This window comes from Pleurodeles waltl, chromosome 8 (genome assembly GCF_031143425.1).
Source record: "Pleurodeles waltl isolate 20211129_DDA chromosome 8, aPleWal1.hap1.20221129, whole genome shotgun sequence".
NCBI lineage: Eukaryota > Metazoa > Chordata > Amphibia > Caudata > Salamandridae > Pleurodeles > Pleurodeles waltl.
In genome coordinates, this window is record NC_090447.1 from 656,665,788 (window position 1) to 656,687,501 (window position 21,714).

The window sequence follows — 21,714 nt, forward strand, 5'->3', positions numbered from 1 at the left end:
GAGGTTCTTAGGAAGGATCTACTGTTGTTGATTCTCTCCCTTGTAGTCTTACCTGCTAGCATAGTGTTCAATTCGAGAATGAGTGTCATCGTGGGAAAGCTGGGGAGATGAAGCAGGCCTGATGGGGAAAAAAATGCTGGATTAAAATTTGTGGCACATCAAAGATGACAACGGATTTCAATTTTGGTAGAATATTTTTCAATGTGACACTGCCAAGACTAAAACGGGAGGATACAACCAGTGTAAGATGAAGGCACAGTAATGAAATTGTTGAAAGGGTCATTTCTCCTTCCACCTATTTAAGCTTCCTAGTCTTACCAGAGCGAAGCACTGAATGTTCTGATTCTGTGCTTGCTACAGCAGGTGAGCACGTTTTAGATCTGGCATGCTTAAAGAGGCTTTCGAGATTTTTAAATCAAACACATATTTTAGTTTCTAAATAGTGAGGTTTACCATTTAGCCTGGGTGTCTACGAGGAAACTGGCAAACATGAGAAATTTGCAGCAACTAATGGAGAAAATGCTATCCCTGGAGTGCGTGGAATATGGTGCAGACAAAGCAGGCGTGTTAAAGCTTGGTGAGATAACTATGATCTTTATATTGTTTAAATTTTTAATAACTCTGTTTCAGCTCTTAGTCCCAACACTTTACTTGTGAATTGCAAGTGCCATTTGTATAGGAGAGAAAGCTGGTTTCTATTTACAGAATCACTGTGATGATTATGCAAATAATATGCAGGCCTCGGCCCTCAAGGAGCTAACGATTCTGGTACGGAAGTAGTCAAGAAAAATATGTCAACATACAGAGGTTTACCACTGGAAGTCATAGATCTCCATAACACGGAGAAGTAAAACTAAAACAAAGAAAAGGATGGGAGAATAAAGACAGGAATTACAAGTGCCCCTGTAGGCATGAATCCAATAAATTGACACTTCAGGAGATGGCAAACTAGCTCAATAATTTCAACAATTCCTCCCAAATCAAAAAATCAGCAGTGCATGCCTCGCCAAAGCTATTTCTACAGTACGACCTATGAATGTGTAATTCTAGGAAATGAGAGATCCACAACTGAAAGAAATGTAGCTTGTGGGATGTCATAACGGAAGTTGAAATATTCGGGAAAATGCACTGAGATGACAGACCATTTGCTTGGTGGTATTGGGTGCTCCGTCTTCTTTTATTTTTTAGTTTTATTGCAAAACGTGGCAATGATGTATGATGAAGCTAAGGGATGTGTAGGCACAGAAAAATATTAAAAAACGAATTGGCACTCGGCAAGACTCCCGTCTCCAGCAACGGTATCACAATTTGAACTATGTACATTAATGGGATTCTTTCCAAAAGACCTATCTGGTTCTAGCACCCTACAATTACACTGGTCTGTGTGAAGCAGATATAATACAAGGCTGTGTGTACAGTAACCAGCGCCTTGGAGTTTATTAACCTTTGCAAATGGGAGATTAGTCATGCTGACTTAAATATAGCACTAATTGCACAGTTGTGAATGCTGAAGCGGTATTTTCTGCCACTCCATTTTCTACTCCTTGTACAACCAAACATTACCAAGTGTTGGGGTGCACGTGTGCCTTATTAGTGAGTGCTTGGGGGCCCGCATTTCAAGTAGGAATATCTTGGATGGGGAGAGAGATTCCATCATAACACAGTTCTTTGTCTCACTTTTGCAATATTTCATGCTCGAGTGAAGATTTTACAAATGTAATTAGCAAAATGCAACAAGCAGAGCAACAACAACCAAAAAAAAAAAAAAAAATGAAAACATGTCTCTTCTAATGAAAAATGAGAAAGCACCAATATTTGTTGTCTCAGGATTGGCCAGCTTTAGTTAATGTGACCAATGGAAAACAAGTTCAATTGAAGAGCCCAGTTAATATCTTTAGAAAGGGACTACCAGAGAGTGATTGAAACTCCTCACCTATGGTCACCCAAAGAAAGCAGAAATGGAAATTCAGACAGTCACGAGGGTACCTACTAAATGCTGTCAGGGAGACATGGTGATACATGAAGACTACAAGCAGGTTGTTAGTAAATTAACATTTAATGTTTAAAGCAAAGGTTAATCTTCTATTTCATTTAGTTAAAAGTTAATATGGATTTTTTTAGACTGATTTCCTTCACTAGAATTGGAACAATAGGGGAACATCACAGTGGTTACTTTTATATAATGTTTACGAACATAAGTTTTTCAAATGTTTTACACGATATTTATTAAATTAACAAAAAAGCTGATCTTTTTAACTTCCTACAATTGTTGGTGCAGAGGTAAGAATATGCGTACTGTGATAAACTGCAAATTAAAAGGAAGCCATAATACACTGAACAGTAAACAATTGGTACAAACACTCAACTGAAAGAATAGCAAACTCGAAGTTGCCAATAAATGATATTTTGTTGGCATAAGGCTTTCTTCTTAAGTTTTGTAATATTTCTGATTAAACTCGTTCTGTGACTCCCTGATGATTTGTCCAATTTAGCAGTGCTGGTCTGAAGGATCCATTTGTTACTATGCACTCGTCTTTCGTCAGCAATGCAAGATAGTATACATCCTCTAATATCAAGTCTGAAAAGTGGTTTTGCGTACACAGATTAACTTACTTTCAAGGCAATCTGAAAGGAGAGAAAGGGACGATGCAGGAGGCAGTTGAAACGAGGTAATTAAATTATAGGAAGATATGATGTAGGAGGTAACTGGAACGAGGTAGAGAAAGTATAGAAAAAGTGGGAACCTAACAAGTTACAGGAAGAGAGGATCCTCAGGGAGAAGCTATAGGAAGAGAGGATACCCTGAGAGGATGCAGGAGTATATAAGGAAACTGACATGGAGTAGAGAGGTTATAGAAAGAAGAGGTACCCACCACGATGGAGTACATGAGTCATAGTTTCAACACTACAAGGACAGAGAAGTGGAGTTAGTTGGGCCAGGGATGGGAAATCCAACTCTTTGGAGCCTAGACATGCCCCAGGCGTGCTGCAAGAGAAGTTAGCCACGGAGGCAGAATGTGAATGTTGGCTGTTTCAGAGTTCAGAATTTTCGAAGTAAAACATTGGATGTCTTTGCATTTTAAGGTGCCGCTTAGAAAGATGAAGAGCCCAAAGCCCCGGAGGAGAGGAGTGTTCTTGTGATGCAAGTGATGATCATGCTGCTGCAGCTTAACGTGGCACTGGTGTGTAGGCATGCCAAAGTGCTTAAATGTATTCTGGACTTATCATGGTCCAAAATCTTCTCTGACAGTGGTAATATCATGACCTTGCATAACAGTCTAGAAAGCAAGAGTGAACTTTTAATTAAACTGATCTCTCAAAAAAACGCTCCATTACATCGCACCGATCTACATGCAGCAGCAGTGGCCATGGATATACCATATAAATATGTGCCAGAAGTGTATCTAAAAAGGAGCATTCAAAGAAAGGATACCAGGGTAATTTTATAATTGTAAAATGCCAACATCCGACTAAGTTTACAACATATTGTTCTGTTTTGGCGTTATATATGAGAAAAAGAATAGACACATAGGCCCTTACAGGGCTTGATATATCGTCAAATGTTGGCAGCTGATCGTAGCTCTCAGGAGTAGCTGTTATTGCTAGGGCTTCTGTCCAGGCAGAGTGTGCAGGGTTCAGATTGAGCTTACATTTCCTGGGTATACGAATTGTTGCTGTCACTAGAGAGGCACCAATACATCTCTTGGTGTTTGCATTGAGCTCTATGATATCCTGCATGTTGTGAATTAATGCTTGTTTCATGGAGGAAGTAAATAACCAGATTATACATTTAATGTTAAGCTTCTCTATACTGATGTCCAAAGGTTACACACACACATCTGAGTATTATTGTGTGGGCTGCAACGTCAGCAACATGCTGAGGGGCTCGGATTTGCTGAGTGCAGCTTATAGGGGGACCAATGCCAATTATCTGATCTGAGCTTCCCTTAGACTTCTCTCATAAGTTTGTAGGAGTTCTGACCGATCTTTCTCTATGTAGGCCCTTTGTAAATGATCTCAATTAATTCAAAAGAAGATTACGGTTGGCTTAGAGTTTTGGGGGGTTTGTCCTCCCCCAGAAGTCCTGGCTTGGCAGGCACATGCTCAGTCTAAGGGTACAGACCCTGGGCTGGAGGACCAGTCTCAAGATACCACCCCTGAACTGGTGGGAGGGAGAGTGGACAAAGGGTGCCAGTCACCTAGGACTACTGCACCCCACTCTAAGAAACCACAGAGGTTAGTGAACCCTGGAAGGCCTGAGCTCTTGCTCTCAGCTGTCAGCGGCCACTGTGGGTTGCTGTTGTGGTGGACAGGGTTGCCCTTGGGTTGGGAGCAAGTGCTACACCCCGAGGGTGAAAGAGGCCACACTCCTCCATTGGTGATGGTGGTACTGTCTGCCTACTAGGATACATCTGTGAGCAAAGTAAGGTTAGGTGCTGCACAGGTGGGGGCTCAGGTGAGGAGGAGGATTCCCCATGGATTATTTTAGGGGGTCCTGAGATTATAGACAGAGAGATCTAACTGAGTTCAGAAAGACGTAGAACTGGAACGTGCATCTGCTATTCCGAATCTGGGGTAGTATGGGCAGTAGCCACAATTTCTTTTTAAGGCATGCTTCAATTGCTGGTATATCCAATATTGATTTTATTCAAGATGAAATTCTTCATGCAGATGCTGCAATGTTTTGAATGAGTTCTCTGTTAAAAGCTGGCCAACTGTTGTAATATCTTTGGAGGACCATTGAAACCTGCGGAAGGGTCGCTTTTCAATAAGTATTCAAAGCATTCTTCCATAATGGAGCATGGGGTGCAGGAAACTATTTAATCCAAATGTTGTATAGATGTGGGTCCAGGTGTGCATCACTCTGTGGATGATGGGCTTAGTTGGAGATCTAGGAGCTCTTGCCTTAGTTTTTTCTATGGATATCCAAAGTATATGTAGGAGAGTTCTTAAATTATTTCTTGACCTTCTTCCTGGTGGATTTGATCATTTGTGTTTCGGAAATCTGGGTGGCCTGACCTGTCTAGTACAGGGTCAATCTTCATGTTCCAGTTCCTTCTGATTGAGAGTCAGGCATGCTTGAATTCACTGCAGTGTATTAAGTTCCAAGAAAGAATCTTGCTTGTGAACACTAAGGACTTATATGGATCACAGTATAAATGTGTAGCTTTGTACATTCAGTTTGGCAAAGACAAATCTCCCATTGGGATCCAATGACATTTTCAATAGCTTAGTGAGCAAATTTCTGTGGGTGAGTTTAACCACCGGTTTGCCGTATCCGGCTGTGTGTATTCACAGGCTTTCTGAATGATGGCTTCCTGACTCAGAGGCACCTTCCCCATCTAATCTCTCTTTAATTTACCAGTTTCTTTCTAAAAAAAGGTAGATCTTATTCAAAATCATTATGTCTAATTTATTGCTGTCTATCAGCCTCTTCTCACATTTAACAGAGTTCTATAGGCCATGTATGCTTAGTGACCATAATGAAATGGCCTTGGTACTGCTCATGTTGACTAAGACCTCTTCGTTATATTAATGTAATGTAAAGTGCTTGATAGCCCCACGGAGCAAGCTGATGTCGCCTTTCAATTGCTTTGCTGGGCGGAGAGATGGTGTTTATTGCAGTGTATTCGTGGGGTTTGGGGTACTGGTTTCAGGTACTTGACCTGGTAACTTGAAAAAGTTTTCCATGACTAGCCATTAAGTGAGGGAGGATTGCTCACTACAAGGTTAGCAAAGGGGTAAATGAGTCTTTGGAGGTTTCCGCAGCTGATCATAACTTTAATCAGAAGATTCCTACTTTGTGTGCCAACTTTGCCACCCTATGAAACATTAGGTCCAATTGTAAGGTATTATTTTGGCACATATCCTCCAAATGCGGGTAAGGCAGCCAGGCAGTTTTAGAGGACACAGGTTGGGTGAGAAATGTAATTGTCATGCTTTATAGGTGATCTACATATGGCCCTTTACCTTACTGAGATATACCATATGGGGGTCTGGTACCATTACGAGGACGTTGTTCTCTGTGGTCCATCACTATGTGAGTAAGGTCTTGTGCCTATTGGCATCTCTGTTTGTCCCTCAACAAGCTGCTGCAGCTCTACAGGATTATAGAAATCATGGCTGCTGGGTGAAATAACCAATAGGAGATACATTTGTTTCCTAGCTGGAGAAGAGGGCCAGGAGTTTCTTCCGGAAAACATTTTTATCATATAAAAAGTCAGCAGCAATGGAGATTTGATTACCATTTTAGGTATAGAGGCCATGCTTACTGAATACTTGGAATACTAGTCATATGTGTCAGTGTTTTAGAAGGCAGGCTATTATAGGTTGATGTGTAGGACTATTGAGCTGTTTCCTTTGCCACAGTCTATGTGTACTTTTAAATTCCAGGGGAAGTCTAAACTTTATGTCAATTTTGATAGGAAGGTGGTCAGGAATTTAATCATATCTGTGCCTGCTTCTATCTCCTGGATTCGCAAAATACACATTATCTCTCCTGGTCCCATCCTCCAGTTTAGTGACCTTCCACTTGAGGTTCCACAGCTTATCAGCCTACTTTCAATTTGTCTTCGATTCATTTCCCTGGCCTATTAAGTTATGTCTCAAATGTCGCCAGTTCATTATAGATGGTTTTCATTTCCTTGTTTGCATTTGCCCTGGACATTTCCACTGCATTCATGGAGACTTTTATACTTCATAGTTCTGCCATCAGTGAGTCCAGAAGGGACAGATGTCATTGGTGCTGTCTGCAATAGTCAGCCTTTTGTTTGAATCGTCCTGCCAGGGGCCCGGATAATAAAAGTTGTCGAGAGGACTTATGTCACCTTTATTAGTATTCTCTGAGATATAAGGTACTTCACAATGTTTTCCAGTGGGTATACATCTACATTTGTAGGAGAAGCATGGATTGACATTAAGATCCTGATGGAGCAGAAAGTTAAGCCAGGGAGCAGCAAGATTCAAGTGAGCTAATTTAGCATGAGGGTGGGCAGCAGCAGATAAGACCCTTTAATGGTGAGTGATCAACATTTGATATAGCAAGCCTCCAGTGGGTCGAGTCAGCCACCAACCTTTGCACTATCTTCACTCCAATGCAGGTCAGGTGTTTTAAATACTGCTGCCTCCATTGTACATTATTACATCATCACTTGCAGTCCGGCTCAATACAAGATAGTAGCTCCTTCAGGGTTTTGTGGGGACCCCACAAATCAGTATTGGTGTAATCAGATAGACTCTTTGCTCGAGGCCTCATTCTTTTGTGAATTGTCGGTGAAAGACCAATTGCACCAGTACCTCCCTATTGGCTCCCAACTGCTGTGGGGCTCGGGAGGAGGGAGTGGCTTTAAGCTGAGGGCTGATGATTGGGTCAGGTCCACTCCTCTACAGTCGGCAGCATAAGTGAGTACAGGCCAGCTTATGGGTGGTGGAACAGTTTAATACAAACTTCATTGCCCCTTTATGCCTCTTCTATGACTGATTGTTTGGGCTTGTGTCTTGCCAGAGATTTTCTGTGCCGCAAATCTGTGATGATTATTGACAGGGAAGACCACTGTGCTAGATTAAAAGGCAAGATTAGAGTGGTTTATGGCAGAGCTCCCTTCATGTTGGCCATCACGCTTGTAGCCCGGCTCTGGCTCCCTCCAAAGTCATTTCTTTGCTACTGGGTCTATGTAATTAAAAGTTTTCCATTAGTGGTTCATGACATCAGTGCCAGTGTCGTAGGAAAGTCTTACAGTTGTTGGGCTCAACAAATCATATGGCTTTGTGAAAATCTTTCAATCTGTATACATACAAAATTCTTTATTTATTAACCTTCTAGCACACAGGCAACGCAATGCAACACCAACTGCTATACCAAAACACTGTGCTAATACAACCTAAAAGTGAACTACACCCAGCGTGTTCAGAAAATCAACAAGACTAAGGCAAAGTAAGGCTGACTAGGAACATCAGCACCACACACTACTGTCACAGTCATAATGCAATACATGGATGGTGTCACCAGAGTCAACTCTTAATAGCTAACAATTCATGATAAAAGGTAGGCAGCCACATTCACTAAGAAAGAAAGTAAGATTCTTGTAACAGAAGGGCTGATGGTTAATGCCTTGATATTTGAATGAAAAGGCACTAAACCACCACTGCCCTTAATAAAATTAAAGAACAGAGGACATATCGCTCAAGGTTATTAGTGTGGACTCACTCAGCCAATGAAACAGAATGCAATGAGATGCAACACCTTTGCAGCAAAGACAAGTCTGCAAACAGTGGGGGTGATGGGGGGCTGAGGCTCTTTATGTTATCCAGTGTTAGGCTGCTGAAAAAATATGCATTAGTTACTGTGAGCCATGAAATGTTATTAGTTATCAGTATAGTGGACATTGGCTCAGGCAAAGACAGTAGATGATGCGAATATCAATCAAATCATCAACAATCTATACTGAACATTTGGCATGTGTTACCTTCTACTGTATTGGGTATATTTACTGTTGAACAGCATAACAAATCCATACACAAAATCAAAAAGGTGGACACATAGCCTTGATCATAGATATGCTAATTGCACCTCTCACGTCAAAGGACTACTGTATGTTTCATAACAACGTTGACTGTGCATATCCTATAGCTAAAAGAAATTTGGGACAAACCTGGGGGGGCATAAATGAATTGAAGGGTTATGGAGTTCAGCATATTAGAAAAGATCAAAGGGAAGGCAATTGTGAACTCAAATTCAAGTGAGCTGAATCAAAACTGATCCTAATAAAGGGAGCAGAAACTCCTCTAGGACATCATTTAGATGCTTACCTATATGTCCATCTGTAGGGGATTTGACTTATTTACTCCCTTGGTGAGAATTGAAGTAAAAGTTCCCCATCAAGAAGGTTGCTGGAATCTAGTACTCTTCTTGCATATGGAATTGTATTATGAGTGTAGAAACTTTGAAGTATGATTCATCAAACGTTATGATGATGGAAGAGTAAACTGAAAGATGAATGTACCTAACTGTTATCAAGTTGTTTGGGATAATGATGGTCTAATTCCGGATTTTGCACAATATAGAAGGATTATCTGATAGCACTTTAAGAACATCCACTTTACGAGTCTAGGATTGGTGGATCTGAGATCAGGCGCTTTAAGTCTAGGTATTTGAGGATAGTGATGAAGTATTTGAAGATCTATTTTCTTATGAGGAGGTAGCCCAAAAATAGGTACTTTAAAAGAAGGTAGTCCAAAAAAAAAAAAAGACAGGCGCTTTAAGAGCATGCACCTCATTAGAAGGTAATCCAAAGGTATTGCTGTAATACTTTGGAGGGTGGTACTAAATATGAGGGAAAATTAAGTCTTCATGATGTCAATACAAGTACTTTAATAATAACATTGTCATGAGCACAAGAGAGTTGTCTATCATATTTATTTTTAGTTATTTGATTTTAGCATTTACACTTTAACACAGGCACTTTCATAAGCAATTTGGAGCTACCTATTATTGAATGCAACCTAAATACCTGGCCAAATGTTTATTTATTGCAACTATTTACAAAGTAGAAAATAACATTGTTTTGGGGTGGCCTTCATTTTGGAACTTTTGGATGTTTTAGTGGTTTGAATTTTGGGTTGGCCTGTGCTTTAAGGCATAGTATTTATAAGACAGCCCTATGAATATGGCGCTCTCCCAATGAACTCAGGAGTGGCTTAACCTTCTGCAAACTGATTAATTACATTAAAATGACAATAAAATGTTTTTTTTCGTCTCTATCTATCCAATAATCCAATATTAAAGGTTGCATTGATGAGACCTTATTTTATAAGATATATATCTGTCTTTGCCCTTATTATGACATTATAAATGAGATCATTATGTTTGCATTTGAACAAATGGAGTAGTATGGTACAAAGGAAATCTAATTATGACTATAGAGAGTCATCATTGGGGGCTACCAGAGTGGTGATAATGTACTTTACATTAATTGTTTCTCATGGTGATTAATTTTGCAAATATGCCATCCATTTGGTTCTTTAATATTATCAGAGATGTGAACATGCCAAAACTATTGCAGTGTGACATTTTTTATGTTCTTAATTGTTTTATACTGAAATCCTTGATTAGAAGAAGAAGTTTTGCAAAAAGATGCCTTGCTTTAATAAGATGTAAAGGAAAATGCAAAAAATGTAAAACATGAAAATGGAGGATAAAAGGACTATGTACTTATTTGTAACATTCTACTTTATTTAGGAAATTATGGAAGGACTAGTCTCATATGTCACTTTAAAGGGTGTGGTGTAAGAGGTGGACTCTTTGGTCCAGTCAAAGGCAAATCGCCATAAAGTGTCACCATTATTTCTGCACACAGCACTTTACTATTGGTTGGGAAAATAAACACTATTAACCTGTGGCTTGATCGATCTGTTGTTCCACCTCTTCCTTGTGCCTTGGAGTGGAGGTTTTGATATAGGAAAACTGAGTGTGCACATATATACATATACAGCAATTACAATCACTCAATCCTCCGCCACAACGTGGCAGACAGAGGCGGTGTAGCGATCCCCAAATATTTAAAACAACAGTCTGTCCAGCCTGGGCATTCTCCCTCCAATACACACAGGAAAACAGCCTCGGCCACTCTGTCTTGCAAAAGTTTCTTAGGCAACAGAATTTGTCCTGTGTGTGTTAGAGGCGGAACGCCCAGGCTGAAAAAAAAAAAAGAAAGAAATATATATACATATATATATATACACACACATATTTACATATATAGATATACAGACACACATACAATGCTAGTGCTGTCATTTGGAATCATTGGGAGTTAGACATTGAATAGCAGTTGGGGGGCAGCAGTCCCCTCCCCCCTTTTGCTGTGCCATCCTTAATTAACCAATGGGAGTGCATCAGTTGGATTGTAAAGCATTGCTGTTGTGTTATTTCTGTTTCAGCAAGTATTGAGAAAGGCAGTCGCCGAAACATGTTTACTTGCATTATAATCTATGGAATACTATCCTGTGAGTGCTCTGTGTGGTCCTTTTGGATGTTGTTGTGCATATATATATATATATATATATATATACATATATATATATATATATATATATAAATATATATAATGTTACTTACCCAGTGTACATCTGTTCATGGCATGTAGTGCTGGAGATTCACATGCTATGCATTATTCCGCCCAAAGTGTTACAAGTTGTTTTTCTTCGAAGAAGTCTTTTCGGAGCCACGGGATCGAGTGACTCCTCCTCTCGGTCATACTGCGCATGGGCATTGACTCCGTTGTTAGATTGTTTTCCCGCAAAAGGGTGTAATAATATAAATGTTGTATAGAAATAGTAAGTAAGAATAGATGTCCATGCAAATGTAAATGTATCTACATATGTACAAAAGAGAAAAAAACTGCAACGACTACGTGCTTCGGGGGAGGAGGGAGGGTGCATGTGAATCTGCAGCACCACATGCCACAAACAGATGTACACTGGGTAAGTGACATTTTCCGTTCGATGGCATGTGTAGCTGCAGATACACATGCTAATCATAGACTACAAAGATGTTACTCTCCCCAAAAATTGTGGTGGCTAGCCTGTAGGAGTTGGAGTTGTTTGAAATAATGTTCTTAAGACAGCTTGACCAACATTGGCTTGCTGCTTTGAAAATACATGTACACAATAATGTTTTGTAAATGTATGTGGAGTAGACCATGTGGCAGCTTTACTTAAGTCCGCCATTGGTATGTTTCCTAAGAATGCCATAGATGCACCTTTCTTCCTAGTGGAATGTGCTTTACGTGTGATTAAAAGTTGTCTTTTTGCCTTAATGTAACATGTTTGTATACATTTAACAATCCATCTTGCCAACCCTTGCTTAGAGACAGGATTCCCTTCATGGGGTTGCTGAAAGGCAACAAAAAGCTATTACGATTTTCTGAATTCTTTGGTCTACATAGTACATTAGAGCTCTTTTAAGGTCAATAGTATGAAGGGCTCTTTCTGCAATTGAATCTGGCTGTGGAAAGAAGACTGGCAATTCCACTGTTTGGTTTATGTGAAAAGGTGATACCAACTTTTGGCAGAAATTTGGGATTTGTTCCAAGTACCACTTTACATTTGTGTACTTGGAAAAAAGGTTCTTCAAGGGTGAATGCTTGTATTTCACTAACTCTTCGCAATGAAGTAATGGCCACTAGGAATGCAACTTTCCATGTTAAGAATTGAATCTCACAAGAATGCATGGGTTCAAAAGGTGGGCCCATCAGACTGGTGAGTATAATATTTAGATTCCAAGTAGCAACAGGTGGTGCTCTAGGGGGAATGATACGTTTTAATCCTTCCATGAAGGCTTTTATAACTGGAACTCCAAAGAGAGAGGTATGTTGAATAGTTTGCAAGTATGCGGATATTGCAGTAAGATGGGTTTTAATGGATGAGAAAGCTAGATTTGACTTCTGCAAATAAAGTAGATAGCATACAATATCTTGTATTGATGCTGTAAGTGGATCAGTATTTTTAGATTGACAGTAGTAAACAAATCTTTTCCATTTGTTAGCATGGCATTGCCTAGTTGTAGACTTATGCGCTTGTTTGAGAACTTCCATGCACTCTAATGGAAGTTTTAAGTATCCAAATTCTATGACTTCAGGAGCCAAATCGCTAAGTTGAGAGCACTGGGATTGGGATGTCTGATTTGTCCCTTGTTTTGTGTTAACAAGTCCGGTCTGTTTGGAAGTTTGGAGTGAGGTACTACTGACAGGTCTAGGAGTATTGTGTACCAATGTTGTTGTGCCCAGGTTGGGGCTATGAGTATCATGGTAAGAGAGGTCTGACGTAGTTTGTTGACCAGAAAGGGAAGTAGTGGAAGAGGTGGAAAAGCGTAAAGAAATATCCCTGACCAGTTGATCCATACAGCATTGCTGTTGCGAATAGGTCTATTTCTGGTGTTCCCCACTTTTGAATGTACTGTTTAAGTACCTGAAAGTGAATCTCCCGTTCGTGTGTCTGTTGGTGTGTCCTGGTTAGGAGATCCGCTAGCTGATTGTGTATTCCTGGAATGTATTCTGCTAATAGATGAATGTGATTGTCACTTGCCCATTTCCATATTGTATGGGCTAGACGGGACAGTTTAGATGAATGTGTCCCGCCTAATACATGTCGTCATATTGTCTGTTTTTATCAGAACAATTTTGTGTTTGAGAAGGGGTTGAAACGCTTTTAGGGCAAGGAACACAGCTAATAATTCTAAATGATTTATGTGAAAATTTTGCTGTTTTGAATCCCATTCCCCTTGAATGGTAAGGTTGTTGAGATGAACTCCCCAACCTATCATTGATGCATCTGTTGTTATTGTGGTTTGACGCACAGGATCTTGAAATGACCGCCCCTTCATTAAATTGCTGAGATTCCACCATTGAAGGGTCCTGTGCGTTTTGTCCAACAACACTAGATCTTGCAATTGGCCCTGTGCTTGAGACCATTGCTGTGAGAGGCACTGTTGTAGTGCCCTCATGTTTAGTCTTGCATGCGGTACTATTGCTATGCAGGATGCCATCATTCCTAATAGTTTCATGATAAATCTTACAGTGTATGGTTGATTTGGCTGCATTTGTGGTATGAGATTTTGGAAAGTTTGTATCCTTTGTGTATTTGGATAGGCTAAGGCTCTTTGCATATTTAAAATAGCACCTAGGTAAGGTTGCACCTGTGCTGGCTATAGATGGGATTTTTGGTAGTTGAGAGTGAACCCTATTGTATATAGGGTCTCTATTACGTATTGAGTGTGTTGTTGGCATTCTATAAAATTGCTTGATTTTATTAGAAAATCTTCTAGGTATGGAAAGACATGTATGTGTTTCCTTCTTAGGTAAAATGCCAATACTGCTAGACATTTTGTGAATACCCTTGGAGCTGTTCTTATGCCGAATGGTAGAACTTTGAATTGATTGTTTTCCTGCTATCACAAACCACAGGTATTTTCTGTGAGCTGGATGGATGGGTATGTGGAAATATGCATCTTTGAGGTCTAATGCAGTAATTTAATCTCGTTTTTGTAGTAGTGGGATGAATTCCTGCAGAGATACCATGTGAAAGTGTTCTGACAGGATATATAGATTTAGGGATCTGAGGTCTAGGATGGACCTGAGAGTGCCATCCTTTTTGGGAATTAAGAAGTATAGTGAGTATACTCCTGTTCCTTGTTGAGAATGTGGGACCAATTCTATTGCCTGTTTTAGTAGTAGCAATTGTACTTCTTGCTGTAATAGAACATTGTGTTCTGGGGACAGCTTGTGGTAACGTGAGGAATGTTTGGAGGGGTAGAAATCAATTATAGGCAATAGCCATTGCGGATAATTGACAATACCCAATGGTCTGTGGTGATATTTTGCCAATGGGAGTGGAATTGCTGCATTCTGCCCCACAGGAGATGTGTGGGGTTGAGGGATGGTAAATAAGTCACTGTTTATATGGGGTAGTGGCTTGTTTTGAAGTCTGGAAGACACTCTAAATCCCCCTCTTTGGTACTGCTGTTGCTGTCGCCCTTGTGTTGCATGGGAAGTAGCAGCCTCTGTGGATTGTGGCTTGAATCCTCCTCTGAATTGCTGTCTGTGAAAGGAGCCTCTATAGGGTGTTGTGTATAAGGCTCCCATTGCTTTGGCAGTGTCTGAGTCTTTTCTCAGTTTTTCTATGGCCGTGTCGACTTCAGGGCCAAACAGGTGCTTTTTATTAAAAGGCATATTCAGCACTGCCTACTGTATTTCTTGTTTGAAACCAGAGGAATGTAGCCATTTGTGTCTGCGTATAGTGATGGCAGTATTGACACTTTTAGCTGCTGTATCTGCAGCATCAAGGGCAGACCGTATTTGATTGTTGCTTATGGCCTGACCCTCTTCCACAATCTGTTGTGCCCTTTTTTGGTATTCCTTTGGGAGGTATTGTAGGATTTCCTGCATCTCGTCCCAGTGGGCTCTATCATTCCTTGCTAGCAAGGCTTGCGAGTTTGCAATCCACCATTGGTTGGCAGCCTGTGTCGCTACCCTTTTGCCAGCAGCATCGAATTTCCTACTCTCCTTGTTAGAGGGAGGAGCATCCCCTAACGACTGGCTATTAGCCCTCTTCCTAGCAGCACTCACTAACACTGAGTCTGGAGGAACTTGGTGGGTAATATAATCAGGGTCTGTAGGAGCAGGTTTATATTTTGTATCAATGCATGGTGTTATAACCCTAGCTTTGACTGTCTCACTGAATATTTGATCTGCGTGTTTAATCATGCCAGGTAGCACTGGAAGGCATTGATACTTTGAGTGTGTGGAGGATAATGTGTTAATGAGAAAATCCTCTTCTAGGGGTTCAATGTGCATAAGCACCCCATGGTACGCTGCTGCCCTGGAATTAACCTGCGTGAATGCAGTAGTGTCTTCTGGTGGAGAAGGCTCAGAAGGGTATAAGTCTGAGTCACTGTCAGGAATAGGATCTGGATAGTAGAGATCCCAAGGATCAACCGTATCACCATGAGAATATTGTGAATGAGTTGGTGAAGGCAAAGGTGGTGTGCTAGTGGGTGGTGGCAAAAAAGAAAGTTGTGGTGAGTGAGGGGGAGAAGTATGGATAAATAATGGCTTCTCCTTCTGTTTATAAATCTTTGCTGGAGGTGGAGCAGTGTCTAAATGTTTTTGAAAGGCCAACTTTCTCTTGGTTTGTAGAGGAGGTGCAGTAATTATTCTGCCAGTCTCTTTATGGATGTGAATCCTTGATTGTCTTTCATCCATGATCTCAAGGAAAGGTTGGACCTCAGTGTCTTCAGATGCATGATCTGAAGGTCTATAGACTGCTCATCCAGTGATTTTGAGCACTGTTCAAGATGGCTCGAAAGCCCTTGCTCTTCTGATTAAGAAGACTTTTTCGGCTCCGAAAAGGGTAGTTTTTTCGGGCCCGAAAATACAGCCGGTTGTTTCGGCTCCGAAGCAGAGTGTCAAGGATTCGACTCTGAGGAGTGAGGACGCTTACTCAAGTCGGAAGTTGAACTCTTGATGGAATTACTCGACTACAATACCGACGGAGGAGTGGCCTTTTTCGACGCCGAACCCGAAGGTCAGTCGACAAGAGTCTTTTTTCGGGTCAAACCATTGTTCTCTGGCAGTGGTGTACCCAAGGCCTTCGAGGACTTTTTATAAGTGGGCGTAGGGGCAGACGTACTCACGTGCTGACCAGCAGTGATAGACCTATCTTCTTCTGATTCTTCTTCGCAGTCGGTGTCTCTGATGGAAACCGCGGTCTGCGCCTGTTCTTCCTCCATGGTGTCGAGATGTTCCATACTCTTCAACGCCATTTCCAATCTTCTGGCTCTCCAATCACGCAAGGTCTTCTTGGATCGAAATGATGGACAGGCCTTGCAATCCTCTTCTTTGTGATCAGGAGAAAGACAAAGATTACATACAAGGTGTTGGTCTGTGTATGGAAATTTCGCGTGGCATCGGGGACAAAATCGAAATGGAGTCCGATTCATCAGGCTTTGAAGCGGTAGGCCAGAGAAGGGGCTCACGAGCCCAGAAGGGCGAAATTTAGTTTTCGACTGTACTATCGGTTTGAGGCTAGGTGGAAAATGGGATCGAAACAATACCGACGATTAATGGAGTTTTCTAAATTTTCTGATTCGAAATCTTGGAGCGAGAGGAAACATGTCCGAACCCGACAGCAGAAAGAAAACAATCAAACAACGGAGTCGATGCCCATGTGCAGTGCGAGTCATGGAATCGAGTGACTCCTCCTATTGCGCATGGGCAACGACTCCATGTTAGATTGTTTGCCTGCAGAGGGTAAGGTAGGAGTGATAGAGTAGACAGAAAAGAGATGTCAATGCAAATGGAATACATATATATATATATATATATATGCATATGTACAAGTGTTTGTTTAACTTAAACGGCTACAGGCTTCCGGGGAGGTGGGAGGGTGCATGTGAATCTGCAGCGGAACATGCCACGAACAGATGTACACTGGGTAAGTGACATTTTCCGTTTGATGGCATGTGTAGCTGCAGATACACAAGCTATGCATAGACTAGAAAGCAGTTATTCCTTCAATAAAATCAGTGGATAGCCTGTTGGAGTTGAAGTTGTTTGAAATATTGTTCTAAGTACAGCTCAACCTACTGCGGCTTGCTGTGCTACTAAAAAATCTACACAATAATGTTTAGTAAATGTATGTGGTGTTGACCAAGTAGCTGCTTTACATATTTCAGCCTTTGGTATATTTCCTAAGAAGGCCATTGTAGCATCTTTCTTCCTTGTGGAATGTGCTTTAGGAGCAACTAAGAGTTGTGTTTTAGCTTTAAGGTAACATTTTTGGATGCACTTTACTATCCATCTTGCTAAACCTTGTTTAGAAATTGGGTTACCAGTATGAGGCTTTTGAAAAGCTACAAATAGCTGTTTAGTTTCCTTGAAAGGTTTTGTTCTAGCTATATAGTACATTGGAGCTCTTTTAATGTCGAATGTATGTAGAGCTCTAATTTGGCTGTGGGAAGAAGACTGGTAGTTTCACTGTTTGATTGATATCAAAAGGTGATACTACTTTTGGAAGAAATTTAGGGTTAGTTTGTAGTACGACTTTATGTTTGTGTACTTGTATGAACGGTTCTTCAATAGTGAAAGCTTGAATTTTACTAACTCTTCGCAATGACTTAATTGCGACTAGGAAGGCAACCTTCCATGTTAGGAATTGCATTTGACATGAGTGCATAGGTTCAAATGGTGGGCCCATAAGTCGCATAAACACTTTGTTTAAATTCCACGAAGGACCTGGAGGTGTTCTGGGTGGAATGATGCATTTTAAGGCTTCCTTGGAGGCTTTGATAACAGGTACTCTAAAAAAACAGAGCTGTGCCGTATATTTTGCAAATATGCGGAAATTGCAGTGAGATGTATTTTAATGGAAGAGAATGCTAAATTTGATTTTTGTAAATGGCAAACAATATCTTGTATTGATGCTGAAAGAGGGGCAATTTGTTTAGATTGACAGTAATATACAAATCTTTTCCATTTGTTAGCATAGCACCGTCTGGTAGTGGGTTTTCTTGCTTGCTTAATTACTTCCATACATTCAGTTTGTAGTTGTAAATACCCACATTCTAGGACCTTAGGAGCCAAATCGCTAGATTGAGTGTGTTGGGATTTGGGTGCCTGATTTGCCCTTTGTTTTTTGTCAACAGATCTGGTCTGTTTGGGAGTTTGGAGTGTGGTACTACTGACAGGTCTAGTAGTGTTGTGTACCATGGCTGATGTGCCAACGTTGGCACTACGAGTAACAGATTGACCGTGTTTTGACGCAATTTGTTGACTAGAAATGGAATGAGTGAGAGAGGGGGAAAAGCATAAGCAAATATCCCTGACCAATTGATCCATAGATAGGGGATGTGGGTATCTGGATGCAAAGTTTTGTCATTTTGCGTTTTGGCTGGTGGCGAACAGATCTATGTGTGGTGTTTCCCATTGCTGAAAGTATTTTTGAACTACTTGAGGGTGAATTTCCCACTCGTGTGTCTGTTGATGATTTCTGCTGAGAACATCCGCTAATTGGTTGTGTATCCCTAGAATGTATTGTGCTACCATGTGTCTTTGGTTGTGTATTGCCCATTTCCAATTTTTTTGAGTTAGGAGGGAGAGTTGGGACGAATGTGTCCCTCCTTGTTTGTTTAGGTAATACATGATGGTCATGTTGTCTGTTTTGATCAGGACATTCTTGTGAATAAGGAGAGGCTGACAAGCTTTGAGTGCTAGGAAGACAGCTAACAGCTCCAAGTGATTTATGTGTAACTGTTTGTGTTGGGCATCCCATTGACCTTGAATGTTGTGATTGTTGAGGTGAGCTCCCCAGCCAATCATTGATGCATCTGTTGTAATTATGGTCTGAGGCACAGGATCTTGAAATGGCCGCCCTTTGTTTCGATTTGTGGAATTCCACCACTGAAGAGACATGTATGTTTGACGGTCTATCAACACTAGATCTTGAAGATGACCCTGTGCTTGTGACCATTGTAGTGCAAGGCACTGTTGCAAGGGCCGCATGTTTAGTCTTGCATGTGGAACAATACTAATACTTTCATGACAAATTTGACAGTGTACTGTTGAACTATCTGTATTTGTGCCAATATATTGTGGAACGCTTGTATTCTCTGCGTATTTGGACTTGCAAACGCTTTTTGAGTAGTTAATATTGCCCCTAAATACTGTTGTATTTGCGCAGGATGTAGTTGTGACTTTTGGCAGTTTACTGAGAACCCTAGTGTGTGCAGGGTTTGTATTACATAATGCGCATGGTTTTGACACTGCGTATGACTGTTTGATTTTATTAGCCAATCGTCTAGATATGGAAAGACATGTATGTGTTGTCTTCTTAGGTAGGCTGTGCCTACCGCTAGGCACTTTGTGAATACCCTTGGAGCTATTGTTATTCCAAAGGGTAACACTTTGAACTGATAGTGCTTTCCTTGAATGACAAACCTGAGATATTTTCTGTGCGCTGGATGGATGGGTATGTGAAAATACGCATCTTTGAGTTCTAATGTTGCCATGAAATCGTGTTTCTGAAGTAGTGGAATAACATCCTGTAGGGTTACCATATGAAAATGTTCTGACAGGATGTAAAGATTGAGGGTTCTGAGATCTAATATTGGCCTTAAGGTGCCATCCTTTTTGGGAATGAGGAAATGCAGTGAGTAAACTCCCGTCCCTACTTGATTTTGTGGCACAGCTTCTATTGCTTGTTTGAGTAATAGAGATTTGACTTCTTCCTGTAACAGAGTGATATGGTCCGTGGATAGCCTGTGTGGTTTTGGTGGAATGTTTGGTGGAGTTTGTATCAATTCTAGGCAATTGCGGATAATTGATAATACCCAGTTGTCTGTGGTAATGTTTAGCCAATTGTTGTGGAACTTTTTCAGTCTTCCTCCCACAGGGGAGGTGTGGATTGGAAATGCATGGCACAAGTCACTGTTTACTTTGTTGTGAGGCTTGTTTTGATGTTTGATATTTTCCCCTGCCTCTGGGGTACTTGCCTCTAAGTGCTTTTGAAACCACCTCGTTGGTATTGAGGTTGGTAGGCCGGCTTCGGCTGTGATGTGGATGCCTCCGCAGTTTGGGCTCTAAATCCACCTCTAAACTGGGGTTTACGAAAGGATCCCCTGTATTGTGTGCTGTATAGTGCACCCATGGCTTTTGCGGTGTCTGAATCCTTCCGTATTTTTTCTATAGCAGTGTCGACCCCTGGGCCGAAAAGCTGTTTTTGGTTGAATGGCATATTCAACACTGCCTGTTGGATTTCAGATTTGAATCCTGAAGACCTAAGCCATGCATGTCTCCTTATGATTACAGCAGTGTTGATGGTTCTGGCTGCTCTATCTGCAGAGCCTAGGGCCAACCTAACTTGATTATTAGTGATGGGTTGCCCTTCCTCCACTATCTGTTGTGCCCTTTTTTGCTGTTCTTTGGGGAGATGCTGGATTATATCTTTCATCTCGTCCCAGTGGGCCCGGTCATATCTAGCCAACAACGCCTGTGAGTTGGCTATTCTCCATTGGTTGGCTGCCTGAGATGCCACCCTTTTCAAGCAGCATCAAACTTCCTACTCTCTGTCTGGTGGGGGTGCATCACCTGACGACTGAGTTCGCTCTCTTCCTGGCAGCGCTTACCACTACTGAGTCTGGAGGTAGCTGTTGGGTAATATAGACCGGATCGGCAGGAGGTGGCTTATATTTCTTCTCCACTCTAGGAGTAATTATTCTTGCCTTTACCGGCTCTCTAAATATCTGGTCAGCGTGTTTTAGCATGCCGGGGAGCATAGGAAGCGACTGATATGTTGCATGCGTGGAGGAGAGTGTATTAAATAAGAAATCATCCTCTAATGGCTCAGTATGCATGGTGGCATTATGATGTGTTGCCGCCCTAGCTATCACTTGAGTGTAGCCTGTACTATCCTCTGGTGGTGAAGGCTTAGAGGGATAGCAATCTGGGTTATTGTCTGGAATGGGGTCTGGATCATAAAGATCCCATGGATCCACATTGTCCTGCTGTGAATCAAATGAGTGCAATGGTGACTGCATAGGTGTAGGACTGGTAGGAGGAGAGATATGTAGATGGGGAGAGTGATGGGGAGAGTGAGGAGGAGACTGAGGAGGAGAAAATTGAGGAGGTGGAGGTCTCTCCTTTGTTTTTGGCACTTTAGCTGGAGGCTGTGTAGTGTCCAATTCCTCCTGAAAGGCAAATTTCCTCTTTGGTTTTGGAGGAGGTGCGGTTAAATTTTGCCAGTCTCTTTATGGATATTAATACTGGCTTGCCTTTCATCCGTTGCTTCCATGATTGGTGGCAATTGTGAATCCTCCTCAGTAGTTTTTTGGCTTTCTCAGAGGGCTTTTGAAAGTCCATGCTACTCAGTATAACTAGGTGTTTTCGGCTCCGAAGCTGGCTTTTTCGGTATCGAAAAAGATGGTGTTGAAGATGGTCTCGGCTCTGAAAATGATTTTCGAGATTTGAACTCAGAAGAGCGGTGTTTGTTTGGTTCGTAGACGGAGCTTCAGCTCGAGTCCGATGGCTTCGGAGGGGTGGCCTTCTTCGGTGCCAAGTTGGTGGGTTGGTCACCAAGCGTTTTCTTTCAGGTCAAGCCATGGCCTTCCGGCAGTGGCGTCCCCTAGGCCTTATGTTTGTCCTTAGATGACACAGGGGCAGGCGT

The 21,714-nt window shown here is 41.4% G+C and overlaps 1 protein-coding gene across 11 annotated transcripts in view; it reads right to left on the reverse strand.

The window, feature by feature from the left end:
* The window catches only part of DMD (dystrophin), a 6,960,831-nt gene that overhangs the window by 125,916 nt on the left and 6,813,201 nt on the right, over window positions 1-21,714 (reverse strand). For 10 of the 11 annotated variants that reach the window (XM_069204760.1, XM_069204753.1, XM_069204756.1 and 7 more), the window contains one exon: window positions 53-118. The exons of the other annotated variant lie outside the window; for it this stretch is intronic. In XM_069204760.1, the coding sequence (XP_069060861.1) occupies window positions 53-118 (66 nt within the window). The remainder of the gene's footprint in view (window positions 1-52; window positions 119-21,714) is intronic. 11 annotated transcript variants of the gene reach the window in all.